General features: G+C 36.6%; 1 protein-coding gene across 1 annotated transcript in view; it reads right to left on the bottom strand.

The window, feature by feature from the left end:
• Positions 1-15,819, bottom strand: part of DTWD2 (DTW domain containing 2) — a 150,204-nt gene extending 134,385 nt beyond the window's left edge. The window contains exon 1 of the mRNA XM_064483378.1: positions 15,674-15,819. Within this exon, the coding sequence (XP_064339448.1) occupies positions 15,674-15,746 (73 nt within the window). The 5' untranslated portion in view covers positions 15,747-15,819. The remainder of the gene's footprint in view (positions 1-15,673) is intronic.
• Between the last annotated feature and the right edge of the window lie 278 nt (positions 15,820-16,097).

The raw sequence follows: 16,097 nt of genomic DNA on the forward strand, positions 1-16,097 counted from the left end.
CAGTCATATACCTACATACATATAATTGTTTTCATATTCTTTGTTGGCCATTCTTAATTGAGCTCCTCCTGAACCCTCCTTGTCTCCAGAGCACTTCAATTTCATGCACTGCCCCAAAGGATATCTACCGTCCCTGTAAATGTTATTGCTCTTTCTTATCTAGCTAACGAGTCCTAGGGAGCACAATGAGTTCTGCCATCTGTGCAGACTTTTCCACCTGGCAAAGAGTTGTACTCTAGGGGTGAAGTGAATTTGATTTTTACCTATTTTTAAAATTTTACATGATATTTATCTGTTTTAGTTTTAAAATATGACCCATCAAAAAACAAAGTTAAGTCAGGATTTTCTAAAGAGATTTCTAATAAATCTCTTCAGGGCACAGATTTTACAGAGGGTAGAGTCATGGGTTTTCCAGGAAAGTAGTAGGATTTAAAGTATTATAACAATAATCAGAAATACACAACAGAAAAGGTGATAGGATTTCATAAGAGGTAAACTTATACACAAAGAACTATGGTGTGTTTTCCACCACTATATATAAAATAGATAAACAATAAGAATCTATTGTATAGCACAGGGAAGTATATTCAATTTCTCCTTTTGGGGGGAGGTAATTGGGCTTATTTATTTAATTATTTTTTAATGGAGGTACTGGGGATTGAACCCAGGACCTTGTGCATGTTAAGCATACATTCTACCACTTGAGCTATACCATCCCCCCTATATTCAATTTCTGTAACAAGCTATAATGGAAAAGAATCTGAAAATATACATATATATGTAAGTACATGTATAACTGGATCGCTTTGCTGTACACCTGAAACCAACATTGTAAATCAACTACACTTCAGTAAAAAATAAAATTAAAAAAATGTTTTAAATAAAATATAAATGTTAGATAAAAGCATAATTATATTTATCACAGAAATTTATTTAAAATAAAAGCCCACTATGATAACAAAGAAAAATTTCTGAAACCCTGCCTTCCAAAAATCACTTTATCATTAATATGTTTTAAATATTATTGACTATTGAAAGTAAATTTTATATTTAAACAAATCACATTCATTTTATTTAAACAAAGTACCTATAGTATATTCCAATAACAAATATTCAAAAATAAGATGTTAAAAAAAGAGAACTGTAGTGTGCTTCCAGTGAGAATCAAAGACTGCACAATATGAAGGAATATCAAATTTAAAAGAAGTCCCCTGAACAAGTTGCTGACGTTCCTACTAGTTTAGCTGCTGTGACTGCTGTTGTTAGACAAATCACACTGGGAAGTTCATTTTAACTCACAAAAGGCCTGTTCACATCTAGGTTTCAGAAGAAGAGATTTCCTCCGTTCCAGAGCTGCTTGAACAGATTCTACTCAAAGACATTGTTATTTCAGAAGAGTTGGGAATCCACTGCCTGAAAAAGCCGGTGCTATCTAGGAATCTTGATTGTGTCTTAGTTACTGGCCTGGCAGTGTTCTGAACAGCCTACAGTCTGTCAGAAGTACAGTATTTATCTCCGTAGGATACATCATGTTCTAGCTAATAAACTTTACTCTGAAAAACTTATAAATTCTCTTTGGGAAATTTATGGCCTTTTTGAGCTAAAACAGTAAATAGAAGCAGTCTCATGCCTAAAGTCATCTTCAGAACACAACAAAAGGTCACCCACATTTGGCAGAGGTCACCTAAGAATCACAGAGAAATTCACGGTCTCTGAGGTCTTGGTTGTACAGCTATGAAAAGCAGGAGTGTACCTCTGAAATTCTAAGCATAACTGTCCACAATAATTATTGATTTTCCCAGGAAAAGGCAAATAAGCATTAACTATTTGATCTAAAGGAAAATGTCAGATGGTGGAATTTCCTGGGAGAACCATTAACTCCTCAATAAAAGATAACAAACAACAGTTTACAATCTGAAACTTGGCACAAATTCTCACCTTGCTGTGTCCGGTAATTCTAAACTATACCATCCATGTGATCCACATACTGATCCATACCCAATCCTAATCAACACCCCCCTCCTCTAATTAAAAGACCTGCCTTAAACCAAACTTCAAAATCTCAATAAATATCCCAAATTTGCCCTTTCTTCTCTGAGAGATCACTGAGACTCTTTCATGAGTCTCTCCACCCTAGCACACAATAAACTCAGCTTTGTCTTACTCTCAGGTTGTTTAGGTGATTTGGGGGATCCAGTGTTTGATAGTCCCTGGAGATTTGGGATTATGTCTTATTTATTTTTGTGCTTTACAATATCAAATGAAGCTTAAGATACCTAGTAAACACTTTAAAATATTGCAAACCAATATTTGCTGAACGAGTGGATGATTGCAGTATTTTCAACTCTAGAATGTTCAGCAAGTTAGCGAGGCTTTCTGAGAGGAGGTAGCTCTCATGAGGGGTGGTACCACCTTTTTAGGGAGCCCTTGGGTTAGGATTCCAAGAATTAGGGTATAAAAATACAAGTAGCTGGAGCACAGAGGGTTTTTAAAGTTTATTTATTTATTTATTTTAATTTTCATATATATAGATATGAAAATTAAAATAATAAATATATATATATATAAAATAAATAAAATATATATATAAATAAATAAAATATATATACATATATATTTTATTAATGTAGGTACTGGGAACTGAACCCAGAACCTCATGCATGCTCAACACGCATTCTACCACTGAGCTATACCCCATTCCCGACAGAGGATTTTTAGGGCAATGAAACTGCTCTGGAAGATATCATAATAGTCGATACATGTCATTACACATTTGTCCAACCCATAAAATGTACAACACCAAGAGTGAATGGTAATGTAAACTATGCTCTTGTTAATGAGGTGTTAATGTAGGTGCATCAGTTGTAATAAATGTAACCTTCTAGTAGGAGACTTTAATAAAGGGGGAAGCTATGTCTGTGTAGGGGATAAGTGTCTATGGGAAATCTCTGTACTTTCCTCTTAATTTTGTTGTGTACCTAAAATTGCTCTACAAGAAAATAAGTCTTTTAAAAAATATAAGAAGCTCAGTTAAATTTGAATTTCAGAGAAACAATAAACTATTTTTTTAGTTTAAAGAACTACTCTATAAGAATGTGAAATCTAAAATTTATCTGGCAATCCAACTGAGGATACATGTAGGTTATATCTGGTTGACACGTTGTGAGATGGGGAGGAGTGGAGCGTGGGAGCACTACTGGCAGGAGCCAGGAACACTTAATGCCCTGAATTATGGGACACTCCCATGCAACAAAGAACTGGCTCACCAAAAATGCCAATAGTACCATTTGTGGAAACTGGCATACTTGTTGGACAGGAAGGACATTTTTCCTCTACCTTCTTATGTATAGTAATTGGGGACCTGTAAATTAAACTGAAGAAAAAATTTACATGTATGCATAAGAGAACAAAAGAAATAGCTAGCTCATTCCATGGTTAGTTAGAGGTTCATAGATTCGACTTAATAAGGGAAAAGGAGAGGGGAGAAAAGTCTTCTATGGGAAGAGTTGTAAGTTTCTTTAAGAGAGAAAAATGGGTTTTAGGAGAACAAAGGAGAGATAAAAAGTTTGTGATAATGTTTGTCTGTGCAGGTACCTGTGGTCCTTCCTCTTCAAATCTATAAATCTCTCCAGAGAGGGGATTTTTGATAGGCCTACTCATGGCTTCCTTCCTGGGAGTAAAAGCTGCCAGAAGAGGGAATTTATGGCAACTTCATTTCCCCAAAGTTTCTGCTTTTAATAAGGGAAGCTCCAAGGCAGCTTCTTTCTGCATCTGTTGAATCTCAAAGGTCTTTAGCTTAAAATAGTCTTCATACCAACTCTGGGGTTCTGAGTGGACCCCCACAGATTCTTATTTGTGAATCTTCTTTCTTCTTTAATGTCTTTTGTGTACAATCTTTGGAAAGTATATTCTTAATTATAATCAGAGTTTGGTAATAATTTTTCCTATTTATCCTTAGATGGAGTCAGCTGTGATACAGTGGAAAAGACACAGAAATTGAAGCCTAAGTTTTGAATGTGTCTAAATAACTTTTTTTCTATACTATACACTCTCGTAACAGTGCATAGGGTGCTCTTTTTGATCAGTTCTGTATTTCCTTTTTTAAAAATAAAAATCTAAGGGTCAATGTAGTCAAAGTTGTTAAAGCTAGAATGTATGAACAATTACTCCATTTATTAGTAACAGTGAAAAATAAGTGTGGTTTCTTGTTTCATTTTGTATAATAAAAAAGGTACTGTTGATGGAAAATAATTGTGCAACCTAAAAGTTGAGAACTATGTTTTATTTGGTGGACATACTGAGGACTTAAGCCCAAGAGACAGGCTCTCAGATAGCTCTGAGGGATTGTTCCAGAGAGGTAAGGAAGAAGCCAAGATACATAGCAGTTTTTACAAAAAAAAATTTTAAAAATAAAAAATTACTGTTAATTAAAGAAAACCAGACATCTCAAGTTAATGAATTTAGCACTTTGTATGGGAAGAGTCTGGGCTTATTGAAATTATTCCTTTGGTATACACCGTAATTATCTGTTATCCTGTTTTTCACCAGTATCCTGTTTCTCTTCATCCTGAATCCCCTCAGGGTACATAGTCAGGTGGTTGCAGTGGCTGATGTCTTGATGGCCCACCATCTTTAGTTTACTGATATGGCAGACCTTGCCCACAATTCAAAGGATATTCTTTGAGCTGAGAAGTCACTTGGTCGCAGTCTGAATGAAAAAGTTGTTTTTCTGAGTTTTCAACTTTTGTAGGGATCCAAGGTCTGAGAACTAGGTTTTATTTCTCCAAATATCAGCACTTTTTTCATCTTCTAGTATTTAGGATTTGTAGTGTTTTACTTAAAACCTCTTTGAGAAGTATAGAGATGTTAAATGTGACCCAATCCAAAATTGAATGGAAAGAAAAACAAATACCGTGATTAGGAGTAGTTAGAAACACTCTCAACTAACTTACTGGATTTGCTTTTTTTGGGGGGTGAGTGGGGGTAAGAGGAGGTATTTAGGTTTATTTATTTATCTATTTTTTAATGGAGGTACTGAAGATTGAACCCAGGACCTTGTGCATACTAAGCATGCACTCTACCACTGAGCTATACCGTCTCCCCTCTCAACTAAACTTGAGATGGAACATCTGGACTTTTGGTCCCCTAGGTAGCTACTGTGAAGGTGATAAAGGAGAATTCCAGGAAAAGTTAGCTGGTACTGTAAGAAATCTGCAGTCCTCCCAAACTGAGTGGAATCCAAAACACAAACCTATCTTAACCAGATTTATTTTCATAACATAGTTTCATATGCTCATGTTTTGGTTTTGGAAGTTTTGTTCACTACTCAAACATGCCATTTTTGTTTTTCAAATCTTAGTTCTCAGTTTTTGAGTTGTACCTTAGTTTAAATGAAATCTGCTCATATTGGAAGTTCCTCAAGCAAGCATTTTTTTGGTTGTATTATCCTTTTTCCCGGTGAATCATGTAACAGACAGTTTGGGAGCCTTACCTAGAAGCCACTTCCAGTCCCCTCCTTTACTTTACTCCTTTCTCTAAGGCTAAAAAGCCAGCTATTCACTTCCCCAGCCTCCCTTGAAGCTAGGTGTTTGCAATGTGACGCATTTTTGGCCATGGGTAACTTCCAAGAGAGATTTTCTTCCCCAGTAAAAGAAAAGTTGAAAGTAAGGAGAATGCCTCTTCCCTCCCCCATCCTTCTTGCTTTCCTATATGTTTTCTGGTGAGCAAATTTATCTGGAGCTGCTATAGTCCATTTGTGCCCATCAGAGGAAATCCCATTTTGTTGCTGCACCACCCTGGAACTATTTTATGACACAATTATATTTCTGTATTATTTAGACCACCACTGGTTGCATAGTCTGTTATGTACAGCTTAAACAGACTGTATAAATATTATTTATGCATTAGAATATTTAGTATATCCACCATGTTTGCATTTGTTGATTAGGAAACATATGGTTATATGTTCCATTTGTTCTTCCCCTGGAATGACTGCTAGAAATTGAACAGGTTCTGTGGAAACCTTTGGAGCACTCTAATATTTCAACAAGAAAGGAAGAGAGGAACATATAGGCAATTGCTATTCCTCCATATAAAAACATCATTAAGGGGATCCATAACTAGGAACTGCCATGCTAATATGAAAGACTTTTAAACTCAATACTTTTCTAATCCTATCCCATCTCTTACATGCACTTCTTTTTTTAAACAAATTTATTAAAACATAATTCACATACTATACAATTCTTATTCCCTCCTTGAAAGGATTTGCATCCTACTTGGCAGGGAAGATGGAGACAATCAAGTTTAACCTTTCTTGCCCCACTTCTATCCTCTCTAGCCAAAAGTCTCTATTCCCACACTTAGGATTGACAAGTCTAACCCCTCCAAGTCCACCCTGGATGCCTTATATCCTTGATTTTTACTCCATCAAGAATTCATAATGCCTTTCCATTTGTGTAAGGAGCTAGCTCTTAAATGGGCCTTTCAAGAGGAGGCATAGGCCATAGGGTGTGACACAAATGAGGTTAGCTAAGCAGTGTGGTCAGACAGCAAGAGGTCTGGGCAGGGCAAGGTTGCTGACTAAATAAGGCAGCAGGGCATGGCAAGCTTGGGAGACTCAACAGGTTTTAAAGCCTCTTTTCAAGGTAGCAATCAAGGTCGGAGAAGCAACTAATTAGACTTCAGGACGGTGGTCCAGAGCCAGTGCTAGAAAGGACTTGTTCTCTGACTGAAGCCTAGGAAACCATTGCCCTCCTGTTTGTTGTAGACTAGGTATTCTCCAGTCAGCACCTTTCCCTGGCAGAGCTCCAGATATTGGGATCATTTAAAACAAAAATTAAAGCAAAAAGATTTTAAAAAGAAATAATGGAAAGAAAAAAAAAAAAGGAAAAAGAAAAAGGAAGGAAGGAAAGAAAAAAAAGATATTCTGTCTTCATCTATTCAAGAGCTCTCAGTGCCCAAGTCAGAGTCAAGGCTTGGCTGAAGGACTGAGTCCCTCACAGTGGGCTAATTCTTCAGAGCCTTGTAATTTTCTTCATAGTTTTCCTCTTACAGTACCCGCCTGGAGAAAAGGACAATGAATAAGTACAAAGACAAAGAGAATTTATAGATATTACTGCCAGCTGATGCCTCCTCATGTCTTATCATGTATTTAGAAGATCACTAATGATCTCCTAAAATCCTAAATCTAATGCTCTCTTATTGGACTTTGATTATTTTTACAGTCTGAGGAGCACTTTTTTTCCCTTCAAGCAACATTCTTCTTAAAAAGTTTCTGCTCTATTTCTTTGATGCCTCTCCCATCACCTGACTACATTAGACGAGTTGAACTCTGATTACTTCTATTGCGTAGTGATTAAGCTTCAGTTCTTTGTTCTCTATTCTTTGCTTTCTTCACTCTTTCTCCCTTAGAAACCATCTACCCTTCTGAGGGTCAACTCTTGACAGTTTTCATGGATAGCTCTCAGTTTTGTATTACTAGCTCTGTAACCATTCCTGAGCTCCAATCCCATTTCTCCAACTAGCTTCTACCAGGGATGTCCTCTGATTACTTCAAACACTGAAATCAGTCTTAACCTTAACTATCCAAAATGGCTTGCCCTGCCATATTCTCCTATAGTTTCACTACACTAGTAAAATGCCAGTCATGTAACACTGTTAATCAGCAGCCTGTCTCCATTCCTACTCTTTTATGAGAAGCTTTCAAAATCTTATCCCCCTTCTTTTCCAGGGTAAAAACTTTCTGGGACAAATATTAAGCAAACAAATTTACCATGTTAGACACCAAACTTCATTATCAATACGAGAAAGTTAGAAACCTATAAAAATACCATCCTATAGATTTTCTAATTTCATTTCTGAAAAAAACAAACTTGAGGGTGAGATTTTTTTCCCAGAAATAACAGTGAAAGTGACTTTTTCATGTATAGCAAAAAGGCATTTCTTTTATCTACCTCTAGCTCTTAAGATTCAGAAAGCAAAAGATCCTAGTTACTAAAAATCCATTATTAGTTCAGATAGATGTGCCTTAATTAAAGCACTATTTACAACCTGGAGCACTCTCTTTATGGATGCTTTTGATTCAGGAGCTATAATGACAAGCCTCTGCACTGAGAATATGGCAGTGTTCTTCCAGAACACAGGGAAATTGTTGCCATTTGAATTTCTAGCAATTTCAGTTACAGAAATAAGGGTTTTGTTTTTTTATTTTAGAAAGTTGCTTACTGAATTTCTCTCTTAAAAGTGTTCTTTTTTTTTTTTTCTTTCCTCTACTATATGGGAAGGAAAAATCAGCAGGTAAATTCAGAATAACTAAATCATCCATTTATCAACTCTGCTTCTTTCTGTTCATTCAGAGCTCTCTTAGATGTTTTTCTGTGGAATTAATTTTCTGCCTGGTGTCTATACTTTTATTTTTTATTTTTTAAAACCCAACAAGCTATTATTTCCCAGAGTCAGGAAAATTGGAACTTTCATGCTGGTTGGACTGTAAGTTATCATTTATTAGTCTTGTGATCCAAAGTGACAGAAACAGAATTAAAACTCAAACCAATTTAAGGGGAGAAAAAAGCAGGTGGGGAAGATTTTGGCCTCACATAATTGGGTAGGATGGGCATCATCCCTCAGCACTGGACCAAAGGTTCAAGTGAGGTTGTCATGGTGTCCTCTTCCTCTCAATCAAAAATGAACTAAGCAGCTATGTCTACTGCCCTAGGCAGAAGAGGAAAAAAATAAAGATACATTCTCAGCCCACTTCTTTCTGGGGATAATTTGTGAAAATTCTAAGGATTTGTTTTTAACATTCTAGGATTGCTTCTGGGAGATGCAAGTCGAGTCACACTGACTGAGCCTCAGCAGAATCTTCTACTTGTGTAGTGGACATCACTTTTTTTGGCTTATCTCATGAGGTTGTATTCTTTTCCTAATGTGCTCATTACTGACAAAATTTTGCTGGTTTATATATATATGGAGAGAGTTAGATATTGATGGACAGAGTGTGTCTCTCAACTTCACTCTCCCATCATCTTTATGCAGAAGCATATATAAGCTAAGCTTATATTGCATAATTAAAGGAGCCACTCAAGTGACTCTCATCTAGACACAGGACGCCTCAAGGGCATTTGCTATGTTGTCCTAGGCAGAAAAGAGGCTGGCAGTTTCTTATGCTGGAAAATTTTGTGTTCTGCTTCATCAGTTATTCCATAACACATACATGAGTGAGTGCAAGCACAGTTCCTGCTAAGCTTTGTTTATAATCTAACTAGGTTAAAAAACCCTCTATTTCCCCTGCACACACCATCTCTTTTCTTTGCTTTCAAAATATACCAGTCTTTTGTAATTTCTCCCAAGCTTGAAGAACATTCCCCAAATGTCTGTTCAATAATTTATCTCCCTACCTCTTCTCATCTTTTCAGCTAGTGGGAAGTGGTAGGCTGTGATGATTTACCAAATCATAGTCCTCCTCCTTTTTTTTTTTTAAGGACTTTGTTTAGAGAAGTTTTAGGTACACAAAAAAATGAAGAGGAAGAAACAGAGATTTCCCAAATATCCCTGCCCTCACACTTGCACAGCCTCTCCATTATCAATATCCCTAAGCAGGGTGGTACATATGTGACAACCGATGGACCTCCCTTGACACATAATCACCAAAGTTCATAATTTACCTTAGGGTTCACTCTTGGTATGGTACATTCTATAGGTTTGGACAAAAGTAAAATGACATGTATCCATCTTGATAGTATCATACAGAGAATTTTTAATACCCTTTTAAAAAGCCTCTGTGCTCTGGCCCTACTGCCAATCCCGGGCAATCACTGATCTTTTTACTACCTTTTTAGTTCTGCTTTTTTCAGAATGTCATCTAGTTGGAGTCATAAAGTATGTAGATTTTCACGTTGGTTTCTTTCACTTAGCAATATGCTTTTAAGGTTCTTCCATAACTCATCATGGCTGAAGAGCTCATTTCTTTTTAGCACTAAGTAATATTCCATAGTCTTGAAGTACCACAGTTTACTTACCCATTAATCTACTGATGGACATAGTGTTCACTTCTAATTCTTGGCAGTTGTAAATAAAGCTGCTATAAACATTTATGTGCAGGTTTTTATGTGGACATAGTTTTCACCTCCTTTGGGTAAATTCTGAGAGGCATGACTGCTGGGTCGCATGGTAAGAGTATATTTAGTTTTGTAAGAAATTGTCAAACTGTCTTCCAATGTGACTGTACCATTTTGCATTCTCACCAGCAGTGGGTGAGAATTCCTGTTGCTCACATCCTCATCAGCATTTGGTATTGCCAGTATTCCAGGTTTTGGCCATTCTAATAAATACGTAGTAGTATTTCACTGTTGTTTTAATTTGTATTTCCCCAATGACATACAATGTGGAGCATTTTCCCATATGCTCATTTGGCATCTATACATGTTCTTTGATTAAGTATCTGTTATAGTCTTTGGCCCATTTTCAAACAGGTTGTTTGTTTTCTTATTTTATTTTTTTAAGATGTACTAGGATTGAACCCAGAACATCATGCATGCTAACCATGCACTCTACCACTGAACTATACCCACCTCCCCGCCCCTCACCTCACTGTTGAATTTTAAGAGTTCTTTGTGTATTTTGGAAAATAATCTTTTATCAGAAGCATCTTTTGCAAATATTTTCTCCCAGTCTGTGGTTTGTCTTCACATTCTCTTGACATTGTCTTTCAAAGACTAGTTTTTTGTTTTAATGAAGTTCAGCTTATCCATTGTTTCTTTCATGAATTATGCCTTTGATATTATAGCTAAGGAGTCATCACCAATCTCAAGGTCATCTAGGTTTCTCCTATGTTAGCTTCCAGGATTTTTAATTTTAATTTTATCTTCTAGGAGTTTTGTGCTTTAATTTTGGGTTTGTGATCCATTTTGAGTTAGATTTTGTGAATGGTGTAAGGTCTGTGTCTAGATTAATTTTTTTGCACATGGTTGCCCACTTTTTCCAGCACCATCTTTGCTTCATTATATTGCCTTTGCTCCTTTGTAAAAGATCACTTGACTATAGATCAGGGTCTCTTTCTTCGTTCTCTATTCTGTTCCACTTATTTATTTGTCTATTCTTTCACCAAAACCACACTGTCTTGATTACTGTAGCTTTACAGTAAGTCTTGAAATTGGATAGTATCAGTCCTTCAACTTTTTCTCCTTTAGTAGTTTTGGCTATTCTGGGTCTTTTGCCTCCCATAAATAGTTAGAATCAATTTGTTAGTATCCACAGAATAACTTGCTGGGATTTTGACTGGGATAGTCACTTCTCTTCATTTCTATCCCAGGGCCCATTTTTCTCTCAAGTTGCTCCTGGCTAAACAAAACTCTCTGCTGTTATCTTCTACATGGCCTCTCCTTTCCATCTCTTAACTTCTGCTTCCCTCTAATGAAAACTCCAGTAGGTGTTAAGAGTCACAATCTGACTAAAGCCCCAGTAGATGTATGCGACTTATTGGCAGTTCCAAAACATCCCTAGAAGTATTTGTCTTAAACCAAGTGAATATCTATAATGGCTGCGTATCAGAGAGTTTTCTGGTTGGAGATGTTTATTTTACCTTTTAATAGAGGCTGGCTTTTATAGTTTGGGCATGTGTCAAGGTAAGGAGGTAAGCTTCCCTTCTATCTTGAGAAAGGGGAAGAGAAAACTGTTTTGGGAAAATGGTTCTTCCTACTAGAGAAGCCCTGAAGACCTAATTCAAATAAGTCAATTCATTTCCCCTGTCTCTTCTCACCTTACCAGGTGAAGAGTAAGTAGTAGGCTTTAACTACATACACTTTGGGATTCAGGCATCTTTGAAGAACATTAGGAGGGCCTTTGCAGCCCAAGAGATGTAAATTCAAATCTTTGGTTGGTGATACACCGTAAATCTAATGTGACTTTGGGCTAGTTAATTAATTTCTTTGAGTTTAGGTTTCTTCATTTGTAAAACAGAGATTCTACCTTCACAGGGTTGTTGAAACTTAAGTGAGATGAACAAAATACCTATCACAGTGTAGAGTGGGTGTTTAATAAAGAGTAGCTTTTATAAGTAATTTCCCTTTAAATGTTTATGAGAACCTTCAGCTGAGAAAAGAGGGTGAACCAAGAGTATTTAATGGCAATCTTCACATTTTAGAGGTATTGGAATTAATTTTTCTATAGTAACAATATTACAGATGATGGTTAGGGTCCTAATCAGTGCTCAAATATCTATTTAACCTATAATATTACTGATGGATTTTCTGTAGCAAGATTGCTGTTGGCAGCACAGGCAGGTTTCTGGGGCAGTCAATATCTTAATAGTCTCATACTCTACCGATTGAACTAGCTGGGTGTGGGGCAGTCAATATCTTAGAGGCACAGAGACCCTCACATTATTTTTATGAGATAAGGAGTTCAGAATGCTTGTGTGAAATTTCAGCAACACAGTCCCTCTGATTTAGCCTTAGTTATGGGACTAGGGACTCCCTTTACTTCTAACCTCCTTCATCTATTGGGTGTTGGCAGTGGGGACTGAAGCCCCTGTTGGTGGCTCCCTTGGCACAGGCCCTGGGAGGGTAGGGATTTATACTGATGAATTTAGGATGAGGGTGGCAGGGAGGAAGGTAATGACAAGGATTTCAGGAAATAAACTAATAAGGAAGAGTCATGACTACTTCTCCATCTGAGCTGGCTTCCTATATGCTCCTTTCCACCCCCAAGAATCTTAGGGTTTAGCCTGTTTGCTTTTCTTTACACTGTCATCACCTGATAAAGTCCCCCTTTCCCTTTAAGACTAGCACTGAAGAGAGCATTAACTTCTCTTTGGCCTGCTAGTCCCTAAAACAACACAGTACTTGGTTTTTTAAGAGATTCTGCTGCTAGAATTAAGGCAAAATATATGGAATTTTATTAAAAAAAAGGACTTTATTTCCTTTTTTAAAACCATCCTTCCTCTTTTATTTCTTAGTAATACAGCTGAAGAATAACACTAAAGAAACTACAGGAAAAAAAAGCATGAAAGAAACAAAAGGAAAAAAAAAAAGCACCCAGGCTTTCCATATTCAAAGAACAGAATGACAAAATTTAATTACAGTTCAGGGAGTAATTATATTCAAGAATTCTCCTGGACTTTTTGTGTTAGGAGGTAGATTTGTGGCCTCTGGGCAGAAGGGGACAAGAAGGGGAGGATGAAAGGCAAACATGTATAATTTACTTTCATCTCCTCCATTTCCTTATCTTAGTAATTTTGCCACAAGGTCAGAGTTTGCTCAAGTTGCATAAGAAGTCAGGACTGGATTTAGGATTGGAAGAGCCTTGTTAAGGGGAGGTGAGTGACATGAGGGGGTGATCTATGAAGAAAAGGAATTTGAAAGCAAAGAGATTGTCTATGGCCACTTCCCCAGGGTAGTTCTTCAGGGACTTTTTATATATATGTAAGTAAGTCCTGTCTGTATTCATACTTGCACTCAACTTTTAGTGAGTATCTACTCTGTGCTATGATAAATACTGGGAAATAAGGGATACAATGGGTGTATTTAAAGATGCTTGTGTAATCATTGACATTATACATTTTACTAATTAAGCTGCATTGTCATGCAGTGCAACAACCATTCTGCTTAGCAAAACTATTTCAAGGATCATAGAATAGTAAAGAATCCTTCCTATACATTAGGGGTTGGCAAACTTTTTCTCTAAAGGGCCAAATAGTAAAAATTTTTATCACAGGGTATATGGTTTCTGTTGAAACTACTCAACTCTGCAGTTGTAGTGTGAAAGCAGCCACAGACAATACCTAATTGACTATGCATTGCTGTGTTCCAATAAAATTTCACTTATGGACATGGGAATTTCATATAATTTTTATGTATCATAAAATAATTTCTTAAATTGATTTTTTCAACCATTTAAAAATGTAAAAGCCATTTTCAGCTCAAGGACTGTATAAAACTAGACAGTAGGCTGAATTTGTAGAGGAAGAAATAGATAAATTACAAGCATGTAGTTGTGTCACTTGAACAGTTCATCTGCCGTACATCAAAGATAGGTTGTTTAATGGGCAGTTTAATAAAGTAGTAGAAGTGTTTCAGATGAATAAGAGGCAAAAGAATGCTCTCACTTTTCATTAGCTATTGTTCTGTAGTCTCACAGTTTGGGATACAGACCATGATGGCCTCAGAACATTTGTGGCAGGCTCAAACATTCCTGGAAATTTTGATTTGGACTAAATAAGGTTTGACACTATTTGGAAAACTTTGGAAAAAGTAAGAATATGTCAAAAGGTTAGGTTTATTTAATAATAATAATAATGATAACAATAGTAGCTAACATCTATTGAATTCTATGTGTTCATTTAATCTTCATGATAATTATATGAAGAAAGTCTACTACTATCCCTTCTTCATAGATAAGGAAAGTAAAGCACAGAGAGATTAGTAACTTGTCTAAATGAGTGGTTAGGCCAAGATTCAAACTCAGTCTATCTTAAGGATGAAGGAACTTAATAAAAACTAACAGATGTTTATTAGGAATAAAAATGCCAAGCAAAATGTTGTTGACAGTTAACTCAAACTTGCTAATTTTACAGATGAGAAAAACAGTCTTAAAGTTATTTTCCAAGATCATACAACAAATACGAGATTAGGAGTAAATCTCAGATTTCCTAACTACTAGGTCCCTTAGTTTCTTCCATTCTGCTATATATACCGCATGCCTTTCAAAACCAAAAGCTGGTCAGAAAAGAATGAGTAAACATGTTAAACTTTGGGCTAGACACCGAATTTATGCGGAACATGTAGTATCTTGACTTAAGATCTAAAATATAAAACTAACTTAAAGCCACCTTAAATAAAATCGAAATTAATAATTAGATTGGATTAGACAAATTAAACTCTAAATATGTTAGACTTCAATAAAAGTTTTTTTTAAAGACAAGTTAGATTTTAAATGCCTCATTTTTATGAGGAGACTGAGATAATGGCATTCATTTACATTTTTCAAATTAAAAAAGGGAGATGACAAACTTATTTTTTAAGTAACTTTTTTAAATTTGCAAAACAAAGTAAATGTACATCACAAAAAACTTAGGGAAAGCCAAAGGACATAGAACTGCTAGTACTCTTCCCATCCAAGTATTGGTGTGAAGGTTTTTTTTTTTAACCATAACAAAAGTATATAAAAATCAAAATCAATTTAGAAATTAAAAAAAAATTCTCTTTTTAAGTGGAGAGTTCCTATTTGCATTCACTCATTTAAGATTTACTCAACATCTAGGCTAACAAGGTCACTGCGCTAGACACTTGGGATACAGGACAGTCTGTCCCTAAGAGGTTTACCGTATTTGAGAGGAAACATAAGCAGATGTTTATCAATAATAATACAAAACTTGTGTCAAAATACAAAGAAAGTTGAATCTCGCAGGGGAAACTGTGACACTGAGCATTTTGGAATCCTTAGGTTTTTCCAAAACAGCAGCTCAATGCACGGCTGGTGTATTATTACAACCAGTACTACTTCAAAACGAACGTTATGGTAAACTTAGGTGAAAACGTTTCATTTTAGTACTTGTCAAGTGTTTAAGCCTTTCAAAATTTTCTGTTTTAGCGGACTGGAAACGCGCGTGCTGCCAGAGTAAACACAGCGCGAGGGCAGAGAGGCTTCAAAGTCCACACTCACTCGGAGTACTCACGGGCGGCCGAGGGGAGCGGTGCTTGTTGGGACTTGTAGTCTCCATCAGGACCGAGGACACCCTGCAACGGCATTTTTAACTCACTTCTCCCTTTTAAGCTTTCTGGCCAAACCTAAAGCATAATTTGACAACCCTGGCCTCACTCAAGCCTCTTTTTGTTTTACCAGACTCCCTACGTTCAACATTCAAACGCACAGCGTCGCTCACAGGCCTCGAAGAGATTGGTCTGTCCTCAGTAGTGGGCGGAGCCCTAAGTGGACTGGGGCTCGGGATTGGCCAACATCTCCCCGAAGAGGCGTTTTTCACTTGCCGGTCTCTGTACTGTGGTAAAAGAATCTTTTACCACAGTAGTCCTCATCGCTGCGAGAGATCTCGCGATATTTGGGCCGAAGGGACCTAGCGACGCGTAGTGAGCCGCCAAGGC

The sequence above is a fragment of the Camelus dromedarius genome, chromosome 3, assembly GCF_036321535.1.
Source record: "Camelus dromedarius isolate mCamDro1 chromosome 3, mCamDro1.pat, whole genome shotgun sequence".
Lineage (NCBI taxonomy): Eukaryota > Metazoa > Chordata > Mammalia > Artiodactyla > Camelidae > Camelus > Camelus dromedarius.